At 48.3% G+C, this 26179-nt stretch overlaps 1 protein-coding gene across 1 annotated transcript in view; it reads left to right on the forward strand.

The window, feature by feature from the left end:
* The window catches only part of ADRA1D (adrenoceptor alpha 1D), a 73729-nt gene extending 49758 nt beyond the window's left edge, over positions 1-23971 (forward strand). Inside the window, exon 2 of the mRNA XM_090035043.1 lies at positions 17561-23971. Coding sequence (XP_089891169.1) covers positions 17561-18123 — 563 coding nt within the window. The 3' untranslated portion in view covers positions 18124-23971. The remainder of the gene's footprint in view (positions 1-17560) is intronic.
* Positions 23972-26179: the final 2208 nt, after the last annotated feature.

The raw sequence follows: 26179 nt of genomic DNA on the forward strand, positions 1-26179 counted from the left end.
TCCTAAGGCTTTTATGCAGCCCTCTTCTGTATATTATATATATGGGCATGCTATAGATCCTCACCAGTTGCCTTTCACAGCAGTTCCTCCCTCATCCATCCGCCACCTTCCTTCTGCTTCTTTTGCTTCTCTATCTTGCTTCTCACCTGTTGAGCTATTCTTGGGGTTCATTTGGCTTCTCTAGTCTCTCTTGCTTTCCTATAATCTACAGCTACCTACATTTTGTTTTGCCTATTGCAGTTGTTCAAGTTGCCTCGGTGCCTAGTTGCCCCTGTGCACATTTGCTTGCAGCTCATGGTGTCCAAAAGAAAAAAAAAATGGCATCTGTTATGCCAAAGCAGCTTTTCAGACCTACACCCCCACTGCCATGTAAGCAGAAGAAATACTAAGCACCTGAGCCAGACTCTTATCACGATCTTTCCAATGCACCAGCTTGCCCTAGCTCCTTCTGTCCAGACGTTTCCACTCTCCTTTTTTCTCTAGTTAACAAGATGTGAACACTTGAGGGTCATAACTCAGCTACCCACAGGTGTTCTCCACTCCAAAGGGGCATTTTTTTCAACTCACAAACAGCAGCCCCTTGATACCTTTACACGTGTTCCCAGTATCACCAACCCTTTCTATTTTATTGTGAGTCTCCCGTGGTTTTGGAGCATCACTGGAGAATCACAGCTTTCATTTAACAGCTCATTTCAAGCCATCCTGAAGAGTTTGGAAGCATGATTCTCAATATTCCTAGTACCAAGGAGCACATTACAAAAAACCAAATGCTGTTTAATCTCATGATCTTTTTGGCTGCCTATACACGTGCTCAGAGGTGGGGGTGGGAGGGGGCATTTTGATTAAACCATTCCCATACAGCCACTCTAAAAAAACAGCTCCGTCACATGTATTAACCCCCCCACCCCCAGGGTTTAAAATGGCTGTAGGGGTGATTTGACAAGCTGTAGTTAAAATGCCTCTGCAGCCATTTTGAAACATGGGGAACTTAATACACATGCTGCTGAGGACCCCTGGACCGTTATAATTAGGACACGGAGCAGGCTCGGTTCATTAAGTTGGCTCTGATGTGTTCTAATTAGAACACTAACGAGCATGTCTATAGGCACCCTTTGAGCCAATGCCATGATTCAGCAGGACCTGACATGGTTGTATATACTTTGGGTTGGCAATACTTGGATTTGGCCTTCACCATCCCAGTGGCTACCCCTGTGTAACTGAGCCTACATTTGTGGCCAGTTCATAAGCATGTCGGTACGGTTGTACGAATGCATTCTGGGACTGCCCACAAAGTGCTAAGCACTGTCTAAACACACCGGACAACACCGTGCCTGCCAGTTATCCTACATGCTGTGTCCCTGACCTCTGGCTGCCTCTCCTCTTTAATATCCGTTGCAAAGGACATGCCAAATGGACAGGAAAGGTTATCGCCGTGTGAGCGGCACACCCGGATTTGGCAGCCGTCAAGGCAGCTTCCCCCTCCACTTTGCATTGATGGCAAATGACAGCACAAGGCCTTGAAGTACCAGGCGCAGTGTTTCTTGTTTCCCTGTCGGGGGCTGAACGCCTGGGTGGCTTACCAAGTTCAGAGCCAGGCGTGCAAGGCTTCTGCATTGCAGCACACACCTGGGCAGAAGCTACGGGGGCCAATCAAGACCTCCTGCACTGAGCTGAATTCAGCCTCCAGTCCCTGGCAGTACTGTCCAGGTCACACATTAAAAATGGGTATGTCTGGAAAGACCTGGGCTGTGACCCTCAGCATGTAAATGAGGCATTTCATAGATCCATAGACATGAGGGCTGGAAGGGACCTTGGGAGATCATCGAGTCCAGCCCCCAGGGGCAGGAAGTCAGCAGGGATCATAGTATCCCAGCAAGATAAACATCCAAATTTCACTGTGCACTGTCTCCTTAGCCATGACTCCTACAGAGCAATGCTCTCATTTAAGGCTCTCACACAGTACATGTGCAATGCTGAATGTTTAAACACAAGGAGAGCAGTAATAAGGCAAGGAAGGAGAGGGGAACCTCTGCCCTTCTAGGAGCATTGCACTGCGCTCCTGTTTAACCACTTACTTGCTATGCTTTCATGAAGCAGATCAAAGGTCCCCCAGGGATCCCAGCCCATTGGACTATTGTGATTTAAACACACCATTTTCCATAAACAATGGCACACAAAGAAGTGAAGTTTCTAGCATCACATCTGTCCACCTTTGATTTCCTAGCCCAGCTCAGCAGGTAGCTGTTTGCAAAGGGGGCAACTGGAGGCAGCCTTCCACAATAGCCTGGAGCAGACCTGAAATTCATGCCTCTAAAGACGGAGCAAGACACCCTAGGCACTCTACTACACACCTGTGGACCTTAACATAGGAGTAACTGGGTAGAAATTGCTGGCTTGTGTTATGCAGGAAGTCAGCTAGACCCTTCTGGACTGTAAATCTATCAAGCTATGAACCTTTCTACACCATTACAGTCAGATCCTTGCTAACAGCTGAGGGACACATTGCAACTTGGTGAATTTTGTGGCTCACTGACTTAAAAGAGCAAACAGCTTCTAAAAGTAATGGGATTTCTTCATCGCTATTGACAACCGTGGCTTAGTTTGAAATATCCGTGACAACTCTTTGCGGTCTTCCCAGTCAGCGTACTGTTTCAAAAATAACCGGTTCCTGTTAACACGCGAGCTCCCTGCCACGCTCAGCTATTCCATCCTAAGCGGGGAAAGGCTCTTCTTCCTGCGTGAGTGAGATTTATAGAGCATGCAGATGACTGGTATGTGCATTAGGAGAAGGGAGGTTTTTGTGGTCACACCACAGGGCTGCAACCCAAGAGGCTCCTGGCTCTTAGATAAGCCAAGGGCTGCATTCATCATTGTTGTAACAGCTGTGTAGTCAATGGCATGACACCAGGAGGGGACCTGGCCTTTCTTGCGTTATCCTGGGTGAATTGCTCCACTTTGCTGTGGAGTAGGATATACATTGAAAAATGAATGTGCTGCTGCATAGGCTCTTCACAGGGGGCTATGATGAAGCTCAGCACACTCTGCTAGCTCAGTACATTGAGATCGTCGGTTGGATCAGGCAGTCGAGCTGCCTGGTGTTCCTAGTTCAATAATTTCCAGGGCCTTTTCTTCTGCTGCTTTTAGATGTTTGTCCCCCTCAGCTCAGTGACCTCATGGGCTAGTTCCATGCACTTGAGTCTCATTGTTCTGGAAATGGACACATCAATGCTTGGCACTCTGCTATCGTGATGGCCTTGTTAGCCCAAGATAAATGTGCATTGAGAAGTTAGCGCCATAAGAGGGTGGGTCCGCCTCCCGCTCTCTACTGTTTTTGTGACTCAGTCCTAGGGCGGGTTCAAAAGTCGCTGCATTAGTAGATTCTCAGGGACGTGAGCCGGGTGGAATAGACTCGTGCTTAGGTGGAACAGACTCAGGCCCATAATATTCATACAGAACAGAGCCTCTTTTGTTCTTAATTTGGCATCTGGAAAACAATCCCCCTGTCCTCAGACTGCATGGCGAACAAATAATGATGAAGGAGGCTACCGGGAGCCAGGGAGTATTCCCCCATGTGATAACTGGGCTGCAGTGCAATGGTCTCCATGGGCTAGTGGTTGGGGCTAAGACCTGGGGATGGGACCTCTGACCTGGACCCCACCACTTCACAACCTGATTTTGCCTGGTTCATTTATGGGGACAAGAGCACTTCCCCAGGCCACATGGAGATCCCCAAAAGAAGAGATGCAATCCAACCCAGATGGGAGCGGTATACTGGGAGCTCAGAAAATAGCAAAGGAAAGGGAGAAAGCATTACCTGTTCCACAGTCCACGTGACACTCGCACTGAGTAAAAACAGGTAGGCAAAGCAGCTCTTGAAAAAGTCATGCAAACTCACCCAGGTTTGCTTGGGCTTTTTGGGTGCATGGCAGAAGCTGGTCATTCTCCTCAGGTTGTTTTCGGGGGCTGAGCTGGAAGAATCCCAAAATTGGGCCATCTCAGATCCAAGCCCCATCCCCCAGCAAGGGGCACCAGCTCTTGTCGATGCTCTCAGCTGCCGCTTCTAATGCTCCTCCTCTGCGTGGTCAAGGTAGGTCCCTAATCCCATCCTGATGGTGGGGTGACATCCACAGTTCTTCCCCCACCTGCCCAACCTGGATGCCAGGATGGCACTGCATCAGTGACCCTTATGGGCTCAGCTCTTCTTGCAGCCACAGGGAGGAAGTGCTGCCATCTGGCAGAAGGTCAGTGGGGAACCATGGAAAATAGGCCTGGAAAGGGTTTCATGAGGTTGCCTAGTCCAGCCTCGTACTTAAGGCACAGTCAGCCCTGTCTAAACCATCCCAGCCAAGTGTTTGTCTGCCCTGCTCTTGAAAACTTCCGAGGATGGAGTTTCTACAGCTTCTCTAGATATCTGCTCCGGAGTCCAACCACCCTCATAGTGAGCCAGTTCTTCCTAAGCCAACCTACATTTCCCTCATCACCTTTTAAAACTATATCTCCTTGCCCTGCCCCTGAAGCCACAGAGAAATCTGTCACCATCTTCTTTATAGCCAACCCACGGGTATTTGCAAACCCTGTGTCTCAGGTGTCCTTATGGGCACATAGTTTGCAGGATTAAGGGAGGCATGAGTTGGCGGGGCATGCTTCAGAGCGTACTCCTAGGCGCAGCTTTTGCAAATGATTACCATATCTTCCCTCAGTCTTCTCGTCTCCAGATGAAAACCCCTTGTTTTTCCAGCCTTTCTTCATAAACCACATTGCCTAGATCTTGAATTAGTGTTGTTGCACACCCTTCCTAATATCCTCCCAGAGGCAAAAGGTGTTGAGAACCATGACCCCCCATACTTTGCCATGATTTTTTATTGATTCACCCCCAATACTTGTCCATAACATTAGGTAAGCAAGCTGCACATGAGGATCAGGTCCACCTGGACCTCACATCCATTGGCTGGAAGGGTTACTCAGGTACTTTCTGTCACTGCCTTCCTCACTGGACACCTGTTTACTCCTCAAACCTTTGCTTTCTTGCAAGGTGAGGAAGTGTCATTATCCCCGCTGGGGAGTCTGTGGACCTGTCTCAATGTAATCCAATGTAAGCCATTGCCCATGTTAGGTTGGTACAGACAGTCGTGAAGCCTGTAGCTTCAGCACAGTCTGCAATAACCACCCGGTGCCCTGGGTATATGCCGGCACATGCTGTGTCAAGATCCAGGGAGCCAGCATGTGCTGTATCAGGATCCAGGATTCCCCCAGGCCTCATGGCCCATTGGGCTGGCATGGTGAAGGCATGTCAGTTTGGGCAGCCAGGACACACAAGGGACAGTTGTAGTGAGCATCAAGTCCAAATGTCTTTCACAAATGATGAGGGTCCATTCACATTTGGCACCAATCCAGAACAAGGCTCATACTCAGGCATCCAAAGCCATAGCAAGAAACCTGCCACCACCCCTCCTATGCTCCCATTGAATACCCAAACCAACGGTCTCCATTCTTGGTACCCATCGCTGTGTTATCTCGGCACCTTGATGCTACAGTAATGAGAGCAGGCGGGCTAGGTCTGACTTCCCCAGAGGGTCAGCGTGCAGAAGCTGGGACCCCCTCTTGGGTATCTTCCCGCCTCCCTCGATGTGGGTCTTTGTCGCTGATTTATACCATCCTCTGTCCCGTGTCTGAGCACAGAGGGGCTGTGGCCTGTCCCTTCTGCAGCGATTCAGGACAGGCTGTATTTGCAAAGAGCTGTTTCCGTGCCAGCTGCTGCAGGCACGGAGCAGCTCGCGGATTCTGGCTGCGTTCAGGGGACCGAGGCCAAAATGAGGTTGGAGCCAGTCCATTTCCATTTGTCATTTTCTTGTGGAGAAGTGGGACTGAGAACCCACAGAACAACCCAACGATATCCCCTTACACTGAGTCAGGGGCTAGAGGCACGCAGAAGTAAGAGCTGTGGCATGAAGTCATCTCTCACAACATGACCCGGGTCAGACCGTGCCAGCCAGGAGGAAGCAGGGTCCATGGGTTGTAACCAGCTGAGTTTCCCGCGGGTGAGGAAGGCGACAGAGGGTGTTTCCCCTAGGAAAGGCCAACAAAGGGGGTCTCAGGAGCAGGATGCTTCATGTACCCCATTCAGGCAGGCCTCTGCAGCAGAAGGAAGCACTGGTCTCTGTATGATACAGAGAGGGAAAGAGACTTCCCAAGACTGGGACCCAGGCTCCCAGGCACTACACCTTACCCCTGTACCGTGCATCTACCCATGAGACCCTCATGCTTCTCAGCCAAGCAACAGTACTTCTTCACCTACTTTCTCGTGCTGCCATCCCATGTACAATGCCCACAGAAGGAGAGTTGCTGGACTGGCCAGACGCTGTCTTTCAGGGAGGGAGCTGCTGCTGTAGGCCTCAGAGTCATGGTATCCTTAAATGAAACTATTTCCCTAGGCACCTCCCTGTGTACGTATCCCAACCAGTGTGGAAGATCAACCTGAGGCTGCCGAGGCAACGCAGACTATTGCCAAACACCTTTCATTGTCATATTTTATGCCTATATGTTCTCAACTCCCCCCGTTATCACACACTCAGGGTGGGCTATGCATCCATGGCCAACATGACCCGTCAGCCTCTCTGAAGCTGTGCACGCTGAGAGCAACCGAAACACAAATCCCACGCAGGGGCCAGCTCCCTCGGGAAACTCCTGATGTCCCCAGGGGTCTTTACTTGCACGTTAACATTTCGCACATGCCCAAAACGTAGTTGTGCTGTGACTAAGAAACCCAGAGGTTGCTGGCTAGAGGGCCCCACACCTGCACTCAGGGTCAGACCGATTGCCTTTTTGGGGTCAGGAGTTTTGCTCCACAATCAGATGGACATGGACTATGGGGGGGATTTACTTTCCTCTCCTGCCCAAGCGTGTCGTCCTCTTCTTGTCATCTCTCAAGTGGATGTTAACAAAGTATTTCCTGTCTCTGCAGGGCCCTCACCCCCCTGGCTTTACCTGTGGGAACTTAGGGTGTGCTTGGCCTGTTGTAGTGTTGTGTCCAGCAGCTGTTTTTGCATTTTTAAGAGTAGGTTTTCCAGACATGGTATCGGATGGTTTAGACAGCCTGATCCTGTCTCAAGCAGGGGGTTGGACTCGACGACTTCCTGAGGTCCTTTCCAGCCTGACTTTCCTATGATTCCTCGTCTTGGCGCCTAAGTCCCTTTTCCACCCAGTCAGGATTGAGAAGCTTCCCATTCCTCCACTTACACCCCTGTGAAGTTCATCAAGCAGGTGTTCTCCGAGGAGGCTTAACTCACACCCCAGCAAGCGCAGGTCCCTGATAAAAGGCAGAGGTGGCCACTTGATTTCGAAAGCCCACCAGAGGAGCAGGTGTTGGCAAGGTTGGTCTGTTGGATGATGGTTTGAGCACTCAGGAAGCGAGGCAACACGTAGGTTCCCTTATCCGCTGCAAGGAGTCCAAGCATGTATCCCCAGGAAGGTGTCCCAAGCAGCAGGGTGTAGGCAAGGCTGGGCTGGGAGTAGGACAGATGTTCTCCCCCCAACTCCTGGTGAAGTGGTGCCATGGTGGAGAAAAAGAGCTGAAAACTAAAAGCACGGTGCTAGGGAGGGACCACGTGCTAGAGGGAGCATGGTTGTATCATCTCCTGCTTAGGGCACTGACCTGGGGGAGCAGAGCCGTGCACCCAGGGCTATTTCTGTAGTTTACACTCAAGCCATAGGTTAAAATGTAGAAATAGGCCGAGGAGGATGGATTGGACCACGGGATGCCCCCTCCAAGCAGCGTGTCCCAAGCAGAGTCATGCTCCCTTTCTAGGGCCCTGTGTCTTAGCAAGGCCAGGTTCTTTAGGCAGATGTGATCTCTCTTATTAGACCAACTGAGCAGCTGGAAAAAGTAATCAGTTGGTCTAATAAATAAAAGAGATCACATTTACCCAAAGAACTTGGCCTGCCTATGTCCTTAGACCAACACAGCTACAACCAGCAACCCCGCTCCTCAGCCAAGAATCCCAAATCTCTCAAGCCACTTGGTTTCTGTATAAAAGGATGGTGCCAGCACCGCAGCTCTTAAAAGAGGTCAAAGAATGAACATTGGTGCCTGCCTCAGGGCTGAGTCCCGGGCCGTGGGTCTCACCTGGATGGAGCTGACAAGCTGGGAAGTGAGCCCAGGTTCAGGATGTACCGTGTTGTCGCCCTGCTTGGCAAGTGGGTGCTCCCAGCTTGCTATGCAGAGGGCCTAGCTCTCCCCTGCACGGCAGAGGGAGTTGAGTCCCATCACTCAGCGTGCTGCGGGGCACTTCCCCAGGGAGCCAACTCCTTTTGGGACCTAGCTAGAGCCTTTCTGGATAGAGTAGGGTATAAATCTAAATAATAAATATAATAATACTATTTAGGTGCTGTAGCAAATATGTCCTTGAAGCGTGCAATACCCGATTTGTACACACCAGGCATTAACAGCACAGGATGGGGCTGTGCTTCCACCTGCTGCGCTCCGGGGAGTGAACAAAGCCCCAGCCCTGCCTGACAGTAAGACTGGGGAGGGGGAAGAGCAAAGACTGGGAAGTGGGGGATGCTGGCAGTGTGGGCTGTGGGGAGCTGGGGGTGGTGGGATGCAGATGGAAGGGGGGGTAAGGAAGGCTGTAGGGGGAGCGGGGGGGGGGGGGGGGGGGGGGGGGCAAAGAGCAAGAGGGCTGCCTGACCCTCGTAGCCACCTGATTCCCCCCAGCCATTGCTTTCCCTGCTGTAGCAGTGGGGAGGGACAAATTGAAGACACCCTCCGATATTTAGGTTCCACACCTCAAAAATTATAACCAATTTATACATTTTCCACAGATAGAATCTAACTATTGGGGGTCACCTTAAATTCAGGGTGGTCTTAGATTCGGGAAAATGTGGTGGTTTCTTTCATATATTACTAGCTGCTTCTCTACGTTATCTGAGACTCAGCTTTACTCCTTATGAGCTTTACTCCCTGTAGTTACAGAAGGACACACAGAGTCTCCTCGAGGTATAAAAGCACTAACAGCAACATAAACTGTGAACTCAGTGAACACTGGTGGGATGAATAAGTGACGGAGGCACACATTATGCATGTCTTCAGAGGAGCGTGTCTATTTGCATGCTAACGGGATGTTGATGAGCTTCTTGCTTTTCTGTGTACACTAAGTTGCACTGGGCGAACAACGGCCGGTGTTTGAATTCAGTGAACTCATTTTATTCTTTTTAAGCGCACACCTTTTCCTCGAAACACTGAAAGGAGGGGTATGATACAGAAGTCATGTTCTGTAAGATATAAATACTGAGTTTTGTTAAAAAACCTGTAGTCTTTTGGTATGCGCTAATCTTTTACCTAGCATGACTCGGGAAGTAGTTACTTCTTGCTTTCTAAAGGGCAACTTCTTTTTTCTTTGTCCTCGTAGCTTCTGGTTTGCTTCTGCTCTAAATCCTCCAGCATTTGCCGTGCCACGGCTCCTTTCCTGCCCAGAACTCATAGCTCTTTGCAAACATCAGTGAATGAAGCCGCACAACAGCGCTGGAAACTCGATACATGTCGCTACCCCGTTTTGCAGCTGGGGATACTGAAGCACGGAGGGCTGCCGTAATCTGTCCGCCGATGCTTATCAAGGCAATGGCATAACCAGATTTAGCTCTCAGGATCCCTAACAGACAGGCTCAAGCTCCAACCACTATACATCACTACCTCTCTTTGCATTAACACACACGCACACACACGCACAATCATTGTGAAGTTTTAAGTAGATCCAGGCCTGAAAAATGTAGGTGTGGATCATGAGTTTGGAGTTTCTAAAAGTCCAGATCCAGCCCTTTTTTTTCGAGATGTAATCACGATGAAAAGAGCTGTGAAATTCAGAGCAGGGATTCGTTTTAGACTGGTGTTTAATAGACACTGGCCGACTGCAGGTGGTCATGTCTGAGCCTAGGCTCTATCACCGCCAAGAATAAAACCCCACTCTTTAAACACCGCCCAAGGCACATCCCTGCATACAAGCACACTGCCCGTTTCACACCACACCCCGAACCCGGCAGAGTGAACACCTGCAATCTCTGCCCAGGCTGCAATTCAGCACAGAGCTCTTGGCTCCAGTCTTGGGAAGCAGCCTTATTCTGCTAATTGTTGCAGCCCATGATTAAATTTAAGCACCCGCTTCAGTCAGGTCCAAGCACGTGGTTAATCTTAAGCACCTGTTTGCCTGCTTTCCTGGCCCAAGCCTTAAACTTGCACTTGAAGACCATGCTTATTTATCCTCAACCTGACTCACGGCATTACTTCAGTGGCTATCCATTTTCCATTGACCTTAAGGTTAAGCATGCAGTTTGGTGCTGTGCTGAACAGGGGCTGGATTTATGTCCTTTACTGAATCTGAGCCATGGCTTTCACCAATTTCATTTTTCTCAAAGAAGCATCTAACTAGGCAACAGGCAGTTAAAGACTTAACTGGACAGTCCCAGCTGGTTTGTGGCTTCTTGCAGTCTCCTGCCAGTCCCAGTGTTTTGACACCAGGGTTTTGTGAGGGTGAAATAATAATGATATCCAGAGTGAACATTATTTACTAAACGCGAAACATTCAGTCACATAGTGTCGTGATTTGTCATCCCCAGCGAAAATTAAAAAAATAAATAAGGCTGAGTCAGAAAGTTATTTCGGTCTCTCCTGTGCTGCAAGTGAGAGGCTGAAGGACGGGGGAGCAGCAGTGACATCTGCTGATGGGAACAGGGAAAACACTGAGCTTTGGCTGGGAGACGAGCATTAAAGCCCTCGGTGGGTGCATCTGCACGTGCACATTTACTGCACAGTAATGAAAATTTCTGCACAGTGCAGGTGCACACCTACATTGCACACCTGTACTGTAAAGTAAATATGGTGAATTATGCCGACTTGAGCATAAAATTGATACCTGCATCATGCAGGTATCACATTTACACCCAATTAGTTACTGCGCAGTAATGCATGTGTAGAGGCCTTACTGTGCAGTAACACTGTGTGTGTGTGGACTGACTTTGTTAATGCGCTTTAAATGCCTGCACGTGCAGATGCCGGCCTAGTCCCGCTTACTGCGCAGTAACTTACTGTGCATTAATTTTAAGTGGGCATAAATGCACATGCAGATGCACAGTGATGGACATGGCTGTTCACTTCAGTTGTTGTGAATCTAGGACCCAGGCTTGTTGCACGCAGTTAAGATGAGGTTTGAAAAACCAAGTGAGTGGAACTGGTGTTTCTGGGGTCACTCAGGTATAGCAGTTATCCCCTGCTCATTCCCTTGAAATATTTCTGTTTTCTTTTCAAAATAATGAAGAAAACAGTAGAGGGGAAATAATGAGGAGTCAAAGCAGTGTTTTGCTTGTGAAAATACCTAGAGAGTAGCTCATTAGCAATGAAGTAGCAATTTTATATCCATTTGTGTTATAACACAGACGCAATATATATAGTTTATAGGTACTTATAATATGATTTATTTACAATACAATGGTACAATGTATACTTTGGATTTATTTATAATATTAATATTTAATATAATAATAGCCACACTTGGGATGTGGGAAGAACTTGGGAAGAACTTTTACCCTTTAGTCAGACTGGCATGGACTATGGGGGCTTTCACCTTCCCTTGAGTGTCTTTTAACAAACAGCTTTCTGTCCTTGCAATGGCATCACATTGGCAATACCCTTGCCCCCCTGCTTGACCTGTAGCAAGTTAAGATATTCTTGGTGTTTAATAGATGTGCAAGAGGATTGTGTGTGAAGCTTTAAGGCAAATACCTGTCTGGAATGATTTAGATGGTATGTGTGCTGAAGCAGCTCGTCTGATGAAGCCAGCAGCACCCGACGCTGTCACTGTGGTGTCTCCTGTCTGCTCCCCAGAGTGGCTGGAACTTGTGGTCGCTCTCTGGCGCGGCACTTTTCTTTTGGTGGGCTTCTCCCTTCAGGCGATGCCCTGAGCTGGTGCCCGATCCCTGTTTAAAACACAGAGTAGACAATAGGCATGTAAGGCTGGCAAGTTAAAGGCAGCATCATGAGAGGGTGACCTTGTGTCTTAGAGTCTTTTCCTAACGCAGGAACTGCTATACAGATCCAAGGTACAAGTGAGCAAAAAAAACCCCAGTTTTTCCAAGTCTTAAAGATGGATGCTTTCCCATCTAAAGCCCCAGCTTCTGGAGTCATGAGACTACAGGAAGGTCTCAGCTTTCTAAGCAAGTTTTTATGCCTCCTGGTTGTGGTAAAAGACTTGAAAATATCACCTGCAGAGGGCTCAGCGCTAGAGGGCAAATAAGAAGAATCTGTTGCAGTATTGTAAAATCATTTTGAGTTTTAAGCCTTGGGCCCAACAGTACTGGGATTTACGGGACTACAGAGCCAGCTCCATACAGTTGCTGTGAGATCACCACCTACTGTATTTACCCGCATAGACACACATCGTTTCTCAGAAAATTAGCCCTTCAAAATTTGGGGTGCATGTTCGAAGCAAGGAAGCTGATTTTCCCACCATGTGGTCACTGGAATGGCTGCTGGGGGCTGTGCTGCCCTTCCTCCCCTTCCAGGATGCAGGCAAGGAAGGGCAGACTTTATTGCCGACTCTGGCCTTGCAAACTCCACCGCTCAAGCTTTGACACCTTTGTAGCCACTCTTGGAGTGGCAGCAGCTTTTGGCTGAGCAGACACAAGCCAGTTTGGCACTGACTGTGATAAGGTTCAAGTCTGAACTGTGAAGCTGACACGAGAGGCCAGGAGCATGCAGCCATCATGCCGTGGCCAGGTGGACTCTGGAAAAACTTTTGTTTTCTTCACTCCACCTCAAAACAAGGTGCATATCTTATTGTGGTATGTGTGTCATGTGTAAGACACTGTGTAAGGGCATATGGTATATGTGAAAATACAGTGATACAGGCTGGGGATATTAAAAACAGAAGTAAGGCGCTAGTGCTCTGTGATATGCAGAGGCCTAAAAGGGACAGGGAGGGGAAAAGGTCGTTTTTGCAGTGCATCTTGTAGCCTGGCTAGCAGGAGCATTTGGCTAACATGATGACAGAGAAGTCCTCTAGGGCTGTACAGACCGATGGCTTTTTTGAGGAGTCTGAAAACCAGCCGATAGGGTTTTGCTAGTTGGATACCGATTTTAAAGTTGGGCAGAAAAGGTTGCCTTGCGTGTTAAATCATATGGGCTTTTGGATTCATTTCTAAAGAACTTATACAAGGCGGTCTTGACTATCAGTACCAGATAAACTTACTGGGTCGCCTCCCTTTTTGCAGCAGGTTCACAGAAAAGGCCCTCCAAAGCAGAGATTTTCATGGCCAATTGTGGTTGGTTATTCACCCCTCGCTGCAGGCCATAATTCCCTGAGGAGGGCTACACCACACCATGCAAGGGGCACCGTTTTGGTCCCAGTAGGCACTGTGTCATAAAACTCTTCCCAGTATTAACAAATTAAGTCTCAGCACTAGAGCACCCTGTGGCTTTGTATGTGTAAGTCACACATTTCCTTAGCTCCCCTGGGGATTTTGATTTCTTAAGTAGCAATAAATCATGCATGCCGATAAAGGATCTAGGTACCCAGAGCACTTTAGAAGTACTAATGAATGAAGCCTCCTAAAACCCAGCGGGGGAAGCTTGGTATCATTATCCGAATAGTGCATCTGTGGCACATAGGTTAAGGTGAAGAGCTGCAAAGATACCATATTCGCTCACATGCAGCATGCACCTTTTCCCCCAAAATCAGCCTCCCCCCAAATGGGAGTGTGGGTATTAAGGAAGGAAGATGATTTTTTTTTCCTAAGAAATAAGCACCCTGCTTTGACTCCTCCACATGCAGCAGATCCGGCGCTACTCTTTAGGCAGGCGAGAGTCAATGGCCTATTAATAGGCCACTGAGTCTATGGCCCATTGTTCTTCACTTCGCAGGGGCTAAAGCCCATCTTTCCTTGTTAAGGTCTTGACTCTCCACTAGTGAAGCCAGCCTTATTTAGCAGAATCCTATTATCTGCTAGGCTTCTAGTCTCTTCTCCTATGTCCCAGCTCTTTAGCTGTTTTCAAGATCAGAAGTCCAGCCACGGAGACCAGTCTTCAACAGCAGCTAGGATTTTAGTTAAGCAGGAAAGGAAAGGTGAATCAGTTGAAGGTTAGGCTCTGATCCTGCTCTCTGCATCCATAACTCTGGAGGGTGGGGGAAGAAATTCTTCATAATCCCCTTCAAAGGCGTGTATTACATGTGAAGGCATGCTATATATGAGAAAATATGGTACTTAGGAGATTGATGCTACAGAAGAGCAGTTGGGTTGAGAGTCTTGGCCTAAGGGCTAAATCCATTAAACATCCTGGGAAGCTACATCAGACATGTAGATCCTCCGTCCTCTGCTTGGTTGCTGCCTAACCCTGGAGGAACCTAAATTTCTGAGTGCCTCAGTTTCCACCAGAAAAGCTCCTTAGGTCTCTGAATACCTGCTGCTGGGCATGCACGAGTCTATCTATGTCCAAGCGGCGATGAACAGCCAAGCATGTAGCTCACACCTAAGCCCCATTAAGATTCACAAACGAAGCTTTATGTCACCCGTCTTACCAGGGGGGCCTAACTAGCTGAGCATGCTCAGGGAAGGCCTACTGCTCTGGCCTCACACGGTTGAAAGAGAAATAGGACTTCACACCTCTAGCCCTCCCTTTTTTGTAAACCATCCCAAAAACTTGACCCTCCCTGCCCTCACCCCCAGCTCCATTTGACCAAATGGCATCCAGGCTTCAAATATTTGGACGATTTTATGAACGGACCTCTTACTGCTGCTGCTCTCTCAACTGGGAGCTACAGAGGGACGGAGCCCGAGCTCTTCATAAAAACCGGTTCGATCCTAGAGATGCAGCTTACACGGAGCAATCGCCGATGACTGGCGACAGAGCCATTTCTTCCTTCAATACTAATGTATCTTATCTGCCTGGAGGTGGGAGCAGCCTCCATGCTGATAAAGGCGTTCAGAGGTTGCTGAGTTTCAGTGCGACTTCTAGACTCACCTTTGCATCCCTTCTTCAGCTGTCCGCTTGCCAACGCACTGTAACGTTTTTCAGTGACTCATCTCGGATGGCTCTTGGGAGACTTTTTTTTAATCCAACATTAGGAAATAAATAGAAAGCCCAAGGCTATCTGTCTGTATCTATCTATCTCTAGCTGCAGATTAATACCCATTACATCTGTCACTGCAGCATACTGGTATTAGACCCATATCCTCAGTGGTATTCATGCATTGCAATGCCTAATCCCTGATTTCCCTGAACCTTGGGTTAGATGCCCATGTTCTCTGGCACCTCATCTCAGAAGCCAGCTGGGCCCTGAGCTGCTTGTATCATCCAGGGATGGCATGGAGAAGGAACTGGGCTGCTCTTTAGGTACCTGAGAACTGACCGGCCAGATAGAGGCACCTACCTTTATTTAGGCCCCTGAGCTACAAACCCACTTATGGTGCCCTATTAAGACCCAAGGAGCAGCCTGCTTTGAAAATATGCCAGCAATTTGTGGTTAGAGACTTCACCTGGAGTGTGGAGCATGTGGTTTAAATCAGTTCAGGATACACCCAAAGTCCCCATCCCAGGACACTCAGCTGTTGGAGCAAATCCATGCTGTATAATTTAATTTTTCCTGGAGGGGGGACTTGAATCTACATGTTCCACAAATGGCATCAGCCTGGCACCTGGAACTACAGACTCAGTCTCAATAAATATGTATAAAATCATAGAAAATAAGGGTTTGAAGGGACCTCAGGAGGTCACATCTAGTCCAACCCCCTGCTCCAAGCAGGACCAGCCCCAGCTAGACCATCCCAGCCAGGGCTTGTCTACCCAGGCCTTAAAAAGGATGGAGAGTCCACAACCTCTCTAGGTAACCCATTCCAGTGCTTTACCCCACTCCTAGTAAGAAAGTGTTTTTTTTCCCTAATATCCAACTTAAACGTCCCTTGCTGCAGCTTGAGCCCATGGCTCCTTGTTCTGCCATCTGCCCCCACTGAGAACAATCCAGCTCCACCCTCTTTGCAACCCCCCTGCAAGGGGTTCAGTGTGTCATTATACAAAGCAGAATGGCAGGAGCAATTGTGAGAGGTAAGTCCTAGAATAGGCAACACCCTGATGAGTACAGCCTTGATCTGGGAGGTGGGAGACAGGAGTTCAACCCCCGCCCCTCCCCCATAGCCAACACTTGGCATATGATCCCTGACATCCAAGGACAATGTCCTAAGCACTGCTCACTCTAGGATGTGCGTGTCTCAGAAATGCTAGGGGCATGCAAACACACACACACATAATCTCAAGTGTGTTCTCAACACACGTGACAAGCTCTCTTGGTGAGACAGATGCAGGAATGTCTATCTTGTCAATCCTCTTCCAGGCTCCAGGGACTTCCATGTGTATAAGGGCTCTGCAATGTGAGGTGATGTCAGAAGTTAGGTGTGATTTGTGTGCCCATTGGCATACCCATGGCCAGTTAGAGCAGTAACTGAGTCACCTCAAGAGTATAAAGTCCTATGAGACTGATTTGGAAGGTGTCAGTAGTGCCCACAGAGGCAGATAGGTGTTTGCATACCTTGGAAGCTATGGGTACTAGTGCCTAAGCCCTAAATCAGGGCACAGGATCCCTTTCTTCAATGATAACACTAGTTCTAACAACAAAAAAATGGTTACCCCAAGTAGCAAGCCCTAGCATCAAATGTGTGATATCTTCAGTGAGTAATAGTGCTACTACTTGGCTATGGGGACTGGCTTTCAGCTCCATGGGACCGGTTCATATCTAGCCTTTGACAGTACATTGTCATCATGCAATGGTTGGTGGGTGTCTCTTTGCGATGGGTTGGCAGTCTCACTTAAAGAGTCACTCACCATCCAAAAGACTCCTGCACCAACCAACAGTCTTGGTGGGGAACCCAGGCTGTCCTGGATACTGTCTCCCGTACAGGCACCCACGCAGGTGGGTGACACAAGCTGAGCTGTATGCTTGCACCTCTTCACATTACAAGAGGTCCCCGTTGGGATTCCAACCCTCCGTTAAATTGTGGAAACTGAAAAAAAAAAAAAACCAGTGTAAGCCTATAAGCCTAAATCCTCTCCCCATTGGGCAGGACAGGGGCTGGGCAGGTATGCAAAGAGATGACAAGAGAATTCATTCCCCTGATCCAAGGGTCTTCTTTTAAAGGTACTCCCATGAAGCTATGCTGCCTGTAAGCGGCTCATGACTACCATGACCACGACTACTATCACTACCACTATCACTACTGATGCCTCTAGGCATCTGACTCCCATTGCAGAGTCTGACTTCACCTTTTCTGGTGCTGGGAGAGTCTCTGCACCCCGAGTAGAGGGGGCTGGATGGATTCCTAGGGAACCAGGCACTGAAACAAGCTCATGGTGATGGCAATGGTGGTCTTCCACATGGGGCATAGTAACACAACCAAGTGCTTAACTCTGGTGCACGCCTACCGTAGGCAGAGTTAAGATCCCTTCCACCTCCCCAGCAGATCTTTCTCTTCTGAGCCGCCACACTATTCCCCCCCTCTAACTTCATTTGTTTTGATTTCCTCCCAGGTTCCTTCTTTCCATCCCTGAAGCCGTCAGACATGGTCTTCAAAGTCATCTTCTGGCTGGGGTACTTCAACAGCTGTGTGAACCCTCTCATCTACCCCTGCTCGAGCAAGGAGTTCAAGAGAGCTTTCATCCGGCTGCTCAAGTGCCAGTGCCGCCGGAGACGGCGGCCACTTTGGAGGGTGTACGACCACCACTGGCGGGGACCCTCCATGAGCAGCTCTGGGAGGGATTCAGACCCGGACATGAAGCCCAGAATTGCCACCTTGAACAGCTCTTTCATATTTCACTCCTCGCCCCAGGAAAGAACCAGTCAGAGGAGAACGCTAAGCTTCAGAGGGTGGAAAATGCCTTTCCAGAAGCCATCCTCCACCCAGCTGAAGGAGAAGATGAACAGCCTCTCCCATAAAATCAGGGGCGGCTCAGGCAGAGGGAGTGTGACCGCAGCTTACAAGACAGAGGTTGAGTCCGTCTCTATAGCGATCCCTAATGACTTCACGGAAACTATTGACTATCAAACGTATGACTTAACAGACTGCTGTGGGCTGAGAGAAACAGATATTTAAAGCCACTGGGACAGCTGTTGGGTCTCTCTCTCTTTTTCCTATGTGCGTTACATGGAGTGGGTGAAAGATACTGTCCATGTGCTTGTCCAGTAGAAGCAACGATCAGGTGTCCCCAGATGCAAACGCCGCCCACTGAGGTTATGCAGTGCTCTGAGAACAGGGGTTCCTCCTGGGAGGAAACATCTGGAGCTTCAGGAAATTATCAGATCATGCTGCGTGATGGTGAAGGAAGTGGTGGGAGAGTGGGGCTCTTGAGACAGGGTCTATTCCTTCTAGTGTAATAGCACCTTGGTGTCTCCAAGGAGCTGTGCAGCTCATGGGAAAATGGGATGCATCATGTGCGATAAAAGCATGGCATGATCAAGCCCATTAAGACACCAAGGTTGAATGCAATTCTGCTGTCTTAGTGCATCTGCTCATGTTGCCCTTTCAAGGTTGTTTCCAGCAAGGAACAACCTTGCCAACAAGTAACACCTGACAGAGGTGTTCCTTTAGCTCTAGTGGTAAGAGCTTGTAGGCACATGGAGGAGGGGACTGTAACAAACCCCTAGATCATCAAGTCCAGTCCTTCATTAATGCAGACCACTGCATCACATAATCCCGGTCCAGGCACGATCCCTGCTGTGGACTGTGGTGGCTGCAGTTTACTACCTAAGCATAAACTGGGTTTATGCCTCAATAGTCATTCTTGCACACTGAAGCAAATGAGAGCACGGGTCTTTTTTCTAGTCCAAATCTCTGAACTTTACATAGGCACCACTAGCCCTCCTACTATTGACCACACCACATCTCTTCAGTGTCAGCGCGGGGAAGGCGATGCCAAACATGCCTTTTGACATTGGTTATGCATGGTTCTCCTCCTTCCCTTTCCTCCTCACACGTCTATTTGCCTCTTCCTCCTTCAGGCTGTTCAGGTGTTTTCAGCTGATCCGGGTCAGGATCAGATGCATTGTTCTTGTTCCATTTAAATACAATTCCAACCCGAGACTGCCTGGTTGTACAAGCTGAAGTAGTCGGTAGCCAGCAGCACTCCTCATTTGTGTGGGCAAGGGCACATTGTTTATTTCGTATTGTGTCGAAAGTGCACAGAGCCAACATGGGATGCCTCTTCTAGGAGGATTCAGTGGCTTCTGGGTACCCAGGCAATGTGGAGAAAGATGATGTGTGACCCTCCAGGGGGGCACCATCAGTAGCACATCCACACACTGAGTCCCGGCACCGAGTTATGTGTTGTGCTTCCTAGCGTATTTGCACTCGGACAATTGGTTTGTCAAACCCTGCCCAGATGTGTACCCTAGATGTTTATTTTATTGAGGTTTTTAGGCAGCTGTGGAGCCCAGGAGGCTCCAAACCAAACCTCCTTCAAGATAAGAAATGGGCCATAAATCTAAAAACTCTGTGGTCCTGGGAAACGTTTAGATCTTAACTCAGTCACAGTTAACTCAGGCCCACTCTCAAATGCAAGTAAAAAAACAGGAAAACCAATTCCAGTGTGAAGCCATTATGCCAAATTGGTCCCCAGTGTAAACCCAACAGCATCAGCAGAGTCCCACCTGGGATAGAAGTTGGCCCATTGAGCCTCACATGTCTTTCATTACTGGGGCATGGGCTAGTTTACATAGTATTTCTGACTGTGGTTTTGTAAAACAAGGAATCTAGCTGCCAGACTCGCAGAGTTAGGAAAACGGGGTGTTATAGTTTTCTCCTGCTTTCTATTTGCTTTGCAACAGAAATTCAATATAAAAAATGTTTAAACAAAAAAACAGACATGGGAAGAGAGCCTACTCTAGTGGATACCCAAATGTGATACACGGAGTGGTTCATATCTGAGTTATCGTAACACCTTCCTCCCCTTTTCGCTATGATACTGAACTGGATGAGTTATTGCACAAGCAGTTCTGGGGTTTTTCCAAATCCTTCCTTGCAGAAAGCCAGTAGCATGAAGCAGCACCAGCCAACACCGCACCCACACCGAGCCTGTCTGCTTTGGGTAGCATGTGCGTTCAGAGAAGGCCGAAGTCCTGGCGCAGCAATGCCAGCTGGTGGACAGTATTCCCAGCTCAGTTTTGCCATGCCGATGGCAACATTCCCAATGGGAAGGCTTTGGGAAAGGTGTTTTGATTTTCCCAATTATTTGTTCTTGATTTGGGTTTATGAGACACACCCTCGAGTGCTGCTAAAAGAGGCAGATCTGGGAACAGCAGGCACATCTACACATGCATTAATGTACAGTGGTTACTGCACACTTAGTTTAGTGCCTGCATTAACAGGTACAGTACTAACTAAATTTGCAGTAACCAGCACTACTGCACAGTAGTGCCGACACATGCATTTTAGGTCACAGTAGTACACAAGAGACTAATTCTACTGTGCATCAGCGCAGGGTTTGCCCACCGCACGAATGTGCAGTAGAACTAGTCTACTGTGCTCAAAGCATCTCATGTAGATGCGCCCACAAAGTAGCTGTTGAGTACTGTAAGAGCCATGTCTGCACATGCTTTGATGTACAAATCTTGGCACAAGGCCATTGCTCTTCCTTCCCCTCTCTATTGGGCCCTCGTCCTTGGGGGGCGAAATCAGGTCTTGCCATTCATTCAGTGTCTGGGGTCTGACATTCACTCCCAACTCCCTGACTTTTATCTAGAGCAGCTGAAATCCCAGTGAGGTCTCCATCCAAGTACTGTCCAATTTGCAGAGCTGCTTAGCTTCTAAGAGAAGGTGCATTTCATTCTAGCATGGGCCATCTCCTGCTCTTACCACACACATGAGATTCCCACGGCCATCAGTGGGAGTTTTCAATTTGCAGTTCTTCTTTAATTAATGCTAACCATTTTGAGCTAACTTCCTCCTGCCACTAACGTGAATGGACAGACGCCTAATGGGTTAGACTGGGCCTCTCTAAAGCATTGCTCATCCATGCAGTTGGCTATTCCACCCAACCCGAGATAAAGCTATCAGGGTCAGAGAACTGTAAGAAAGCACAATATAGACAAAGCCAGAGCAGTTCATGGGCGCTGGTGCTGGGATCCAGGCAGTTTGGGTGGAGCTGTGGAAAAAAAGACGAGAAGTCCCACATATATTGAATGAAACACTGATTGTAGCATGAATGGGGGCACTGTGCCAACTGGAGTAAAGCTTGTGCTAAATGCTTTATACCTTTCTGCTGGTGTAAAAAGGGAGCAGATACATGATGTCAACCCCTACACTAGTGTTCTTACCAGAATCCGGTGTAGCCAGAAAAACACAGCAGTATAAATGAACTGGGGTAGGTGCCACTTGTAGGCAGATGTACCTTCAGTTATCTTGGAGTAGCCACATGCCCTATGGAAACAGGCTGGTACGTGCTCCTTCACCTCCTAAAGCACTAGAACAGCCTCCATATGGCAGCTACTGGTCGTCTGTCCACTCAGGACCAGGGTGTAATTTCCACTGGAGTACCAAACCAATGAAAATTAAGCCAGTGTTAGCTTGTCATAGGTCCAGGTCTAGAGGGACATGCATGATATAAAAGATCCTTTCATTCTGCCTTCACCTGCCATTTCACACGTATGAGCACACAGTTCACTGACACAGAAGAAAGATTTTCACCATCATCCGGGGGTGCATAACCCATTCGGAGGGGACGGCTGGGGGACACGTCTGTCTTTAGGAGGACTGGTGCTTCTGGGCAAACGAAAGAAACCACACCCGTGGGTAACCCATTTGCAGGCTGCTATTTGGATGCCGCAGTTTGTAGATCCAAGTCGTTGTGGGTGCAAGTGCGTAGCTGCTGTAATGTGGGGGTATCCAGTAGGACATTTAGCCATCTAAGTAACTAGCATGCACTTTGAATATTAATTGCACCTACCACAATAGGGGCCTAGCAAAAGGTTGTATAGATATTTGGCCTCCTTGGATAACATCAAGGGAATTACATGGGTCGCTCCTCACACAGCAAAATGAGACTCCATCCATCCACCAGTCCAGAGGTGTGTGTGTAGCTGTGTCTCTATGTGCATATAGATATACACACATGTAACATCATGTCCCCCAATGATAGACGTTTCCCTACAAACTAGAGACTTTGCAGTGCTTTCTATCTGTTGCTGGCAAACAGTTTATTGACGATTTCTCCTTAGTAGCTGAGATCGTTGCTAACCCTTCTGTCTGATCTTTTAAATTAGCTTTTTTTGGTTTCATTTTTATGTCTTAAAATACTTACGTTTACAGCCTCCAATGCTTTGAAAGCACTTGGTAAAGCAATGCCTGTTTGTTTGGTATTTTATTGATTTTCCCTCTGGGCTCTGTTCAAAGCTGCGGGGGATTTGCCGGGACAAAAGTAGGCATAAGCCTACACACATACACATACATCTCCATTATTTGCTAATTGCAGCTGGGCCAGTGTTTAAAATAAGTCGTTTGGCGAGTCCGCCGAGCATAGACTAGAAATATCTAGAGGCATCCACTATAAAAATGGTGTCATAAAACCTGCCAACTGCTGCAGTCTAGTGCATTAGGGTTAAATATTTATATTATACATATAAAATCAGGGATGTACGTTTCCCCCTTGCAAGGATAGCTTGCTAAGAATTTGAATCTACCCGAGGAAAGGATTTCAGCAGAGACCTGGGTGTAATCATTCCAGCATGCCTTGCCTACTTTCGTCAAGCAGTGAATGAAGGAATTTTGAAAGATGGGATTTTCAACCTGAGTCGATGCTGACTTGGATGCATACTATAGTTACTCGAATCTAAGTCGACCCTGAATTTAAGACAAATGTATAAATTTGTTATCATTTTCCAGGTATCGAATCTAATTATCAGAGAGCTGTCTTGAATTCATCTCCCTCCCACTGCCCACCCCACTTTTTTACCACCGCTGGGACCCCCCCAGTTCCCCATAGCCTCTTCCCATCCTCCCCACATTCTCTGTCCTTTCCCCCTGCTCCCTGCAGTCCCTGCCCCCAGTCCCCCTTACTATCAGATGCTGCTTGGTCTAGTCCCTCCCTGGAGCATAGCACGTGCAAGCTCAGCCCTGGCCAAGCCGTGTAGCAGCAAAGGTGCTGCTGACTGGCCAGGCAGGGGATGCAGTTTGCCTGTGCTCCAGCCCGGGGGGAATCCAGCCTGAGCTGGAGCTGAGTTAGGCCCCGGCTCTGACTTAGGCCCCGGCCCAGGTTCAAGGTCGGAGTTAGAGCCACAGCAGCCACTTGCCTCACCCCATCCACCCCACTTTGTCCACAAATCTAAGACGAGAGGCGTCTCCGGCCCTTGCTGATTGGGGGGAAGGGATTCATCTTAGATTTGAGTAAATAATTACAGCTGAGGCTGATCTTATGTCAGATCTTCAGAAGAGCAGCATCAACATCAGCTGGAAAAAGAGAAGACCCCCCCAGTTCCCACAACTTCGCACCAAAGGAAAAGTATTTGAGGCCCTTCTAATTGCTATATGGCCTTGGCCTAATCGTCCCACAACATATTGCTCCCGCATCCTCCCTACGGTGGCTTTCCAGCCTCTGTTTCGTATTGCTCTACCTTGCTGCTTTGATGGCCTAATGACAAGGATGGCTGGCAAAACCGATTCAGTCGGCAGACCCTTGTGGCTTCTGTTCCAAGAAGAGTTGTACCTCCCCACCACCGAGCTGGACTGAAGTTTGGCAACTTGTCTATTGTTTACAGTGTGTATATAAGTGTACATTTCCTTTAGCAGACATTTGGAGTTTTTTTTTATGTATAGATTTTTATTTTTCATCCTCAGATGTATTTATTAGCCAGAGTATTTCTGTTCCGTGATCCGAGCTACTTTGGATTTGATGTAAGCGCTATGAAAACTGAATGCACATATTTTTGTTTGTACCAAATACATGCACAATCCTGGCTAGGAGGTACGGTGGTCTTTTTAAGGGGGAGTGACTCTGGTTTACGCGATTTTGGAAATGGCTGGGGGGGGTGTTGTAGTGAGAAAGAAAATATTTGTAATAGATTTGTTTTCTCAGAAACAGGATTGTTTTCAAGAAAAGTGCGACCAGGGGGTATATAAAATGGGAGTTTGAAAAGAGCCCCCAAATGATCTGAAATGTCAAGGTGCCAGAACGAGCCTGCCCTTCCCACTGGGGCGTGGGAGATGTGGAGGCTGTAGGGGGGCATGATTCTGATCAGCTAACACCTAGGCACGGCCAAGTGTAAGAAATGGGCTCAGCAAAAATTGCCAGTCCATTTTAATTGGAGTTTTGGTTGAACTTTCTGCAGCCAGTGTTTGTTTTCTGTAGGAAATGTCAGGGTTTCTTCTAGCACCAAAATCTTAAAAAGTGAAATAGTGCAGTTGTAAAACGTCACCATAGTGCTTTGCGAGTCCTGTAGTTCAAGGACCTCGTGCCCTCGTTACCCTCCACGAACCCAGCAGACTGACTGGCCGCCTTGTCCTACAACGCACCAGGGTGCCGTGCGTCACGGCAGCCCTATCTGCATCATAAAAGACAAAGTCCAGCAAAGGAGCCCAGGCCACAGAAGACAACGCAAACATGAAACAACCAAATTATGACTCCTAAGGTATCATAGTCATATTTTACATCTTGAAATTTTCATTTTTCCAGTAACCTATTTGGCCAAAAACTCAAATTGTGCTGTAGGATAATAATCCCAAATGTTTTACAGTTGTTCCAGGTAAAAACCACGGTCTTAGGGACACTGAAATATCTCTTTACAACGCAGCCAGTGAAACACACCATAGGCCCCATGATGACTGTTTTACCTTCATAAAATCACAGCTTTTCGTGATTAATGTGGCTAATAAGCTCAACATTTTTAAAGGGGTCTGTCTCCCTTAATTATTTGCCAGTGATTTATGACCCACCCACTGCAATGATTTGCGTGCAGACCTGCTCACGCTCCATGGTGAAGCCTCTGGCAGTTTTGACCCTGACTTTCACAGGAGCGTCAGACCTTTTATGCCTCCCAATTAAAATATTTGCAATACTTCAGAGCACTGAAGAAAGTAAATGGAAGTGCTGTCACTGGATGCACTTAATGATCCTTCAGTATGACCACATTTGCCTGGGCAAACAGTCCCATCTGAGCTTTCACACGCTTCCTTTATCCTGCCTTGCGCTGAGCTGGTGCAATGCTGGCTTTGCCTGCTCCATTTGGCAAGTGATGTACCATGGGTTGCTAAGCTGGAAGACAGAGCTTCTGTCTTGCACCTTGATGTACTGCATAACCGACCCGCTCCATATGGCTAGCGCTGCAGAAAATCCCTGCTGCTGCTTCCATCCAGATCAGCATCAGGGTTCCTGAAACCTGGTCGACTCAGATGCTCTAAGCAGCCAATTAAATAATGATGCTCTGATCCTAAGAGGCGGTAAGCTCCCCCTGGCATCAACTGGGGAAGCTCAGCACCTTAGGGGATTGGCCCTTAGAGAAACAAAGAACCAGGCAAAGCTTGCACCCGAAAGCACAAGTGGCACCACGGGCAGTGAAGCTAGAAGATGTCTTTTGTTGCTTGCCAAGGTCCAAAGACCAGAGTCGGGGTGTTACAAGAGGCACCTGCTTCTCCGATTGCCAGCGAGCCGACACGAAAACTCCAGGGTGAAGCCGCAGCAGCAAGTATGTGGATGAATGACCAAGGCTGGTATTCATTATTGAAGCACAGATCCTTGTGAGCCTAATGGCTTCGGCACTGGGAGGCAAGGCTTGGGAATGGGTCCATCCCAGCCCCTCGTCCGGTCTGACATGCTCACCAGGCTGCTGGATTGGGGTCCTAAGTGGCTGGGCTCCTGCGTGAATCTGACCAAAGCCCCAGTTTCACCAGCTTCGGGTGCAAACCCTCTGGCTGGCATTGCTTCCTGAAAACTGGGGCTCTGACTAGCGCCGGTTCCTTCAGATTGCCCAGCAGCTTGAGCACAACCATTTCCTGAGTGACACACTTGCTTGAATCGTATTTCCTGTGTACCCAATCAGGGAGACACAGGAGTCAGCACACGTAAGGGGGACTGTACAAAGGTCCCAAAACAACCACTCGCTCCCAACTTTCAGCAGCACCAGAAATATTTAGGTGCAACAAAAGTATTTCCCTGCCTCAGCTT

This window comes from Crocodylus siamensis, chromosome 2, assembly GCF_052110815.1.
Source record: "Crocodylus siamensis isolate JL-2025a chromosome 2, ASM5211081v1, whole genome shotgun sequence".
NCBI classification, from domain to species: Eukaryota; Metazoa; Chordata; order Crocodylia; family Crocodylidae; genus Crocodylus; species Crocodylus siamensis.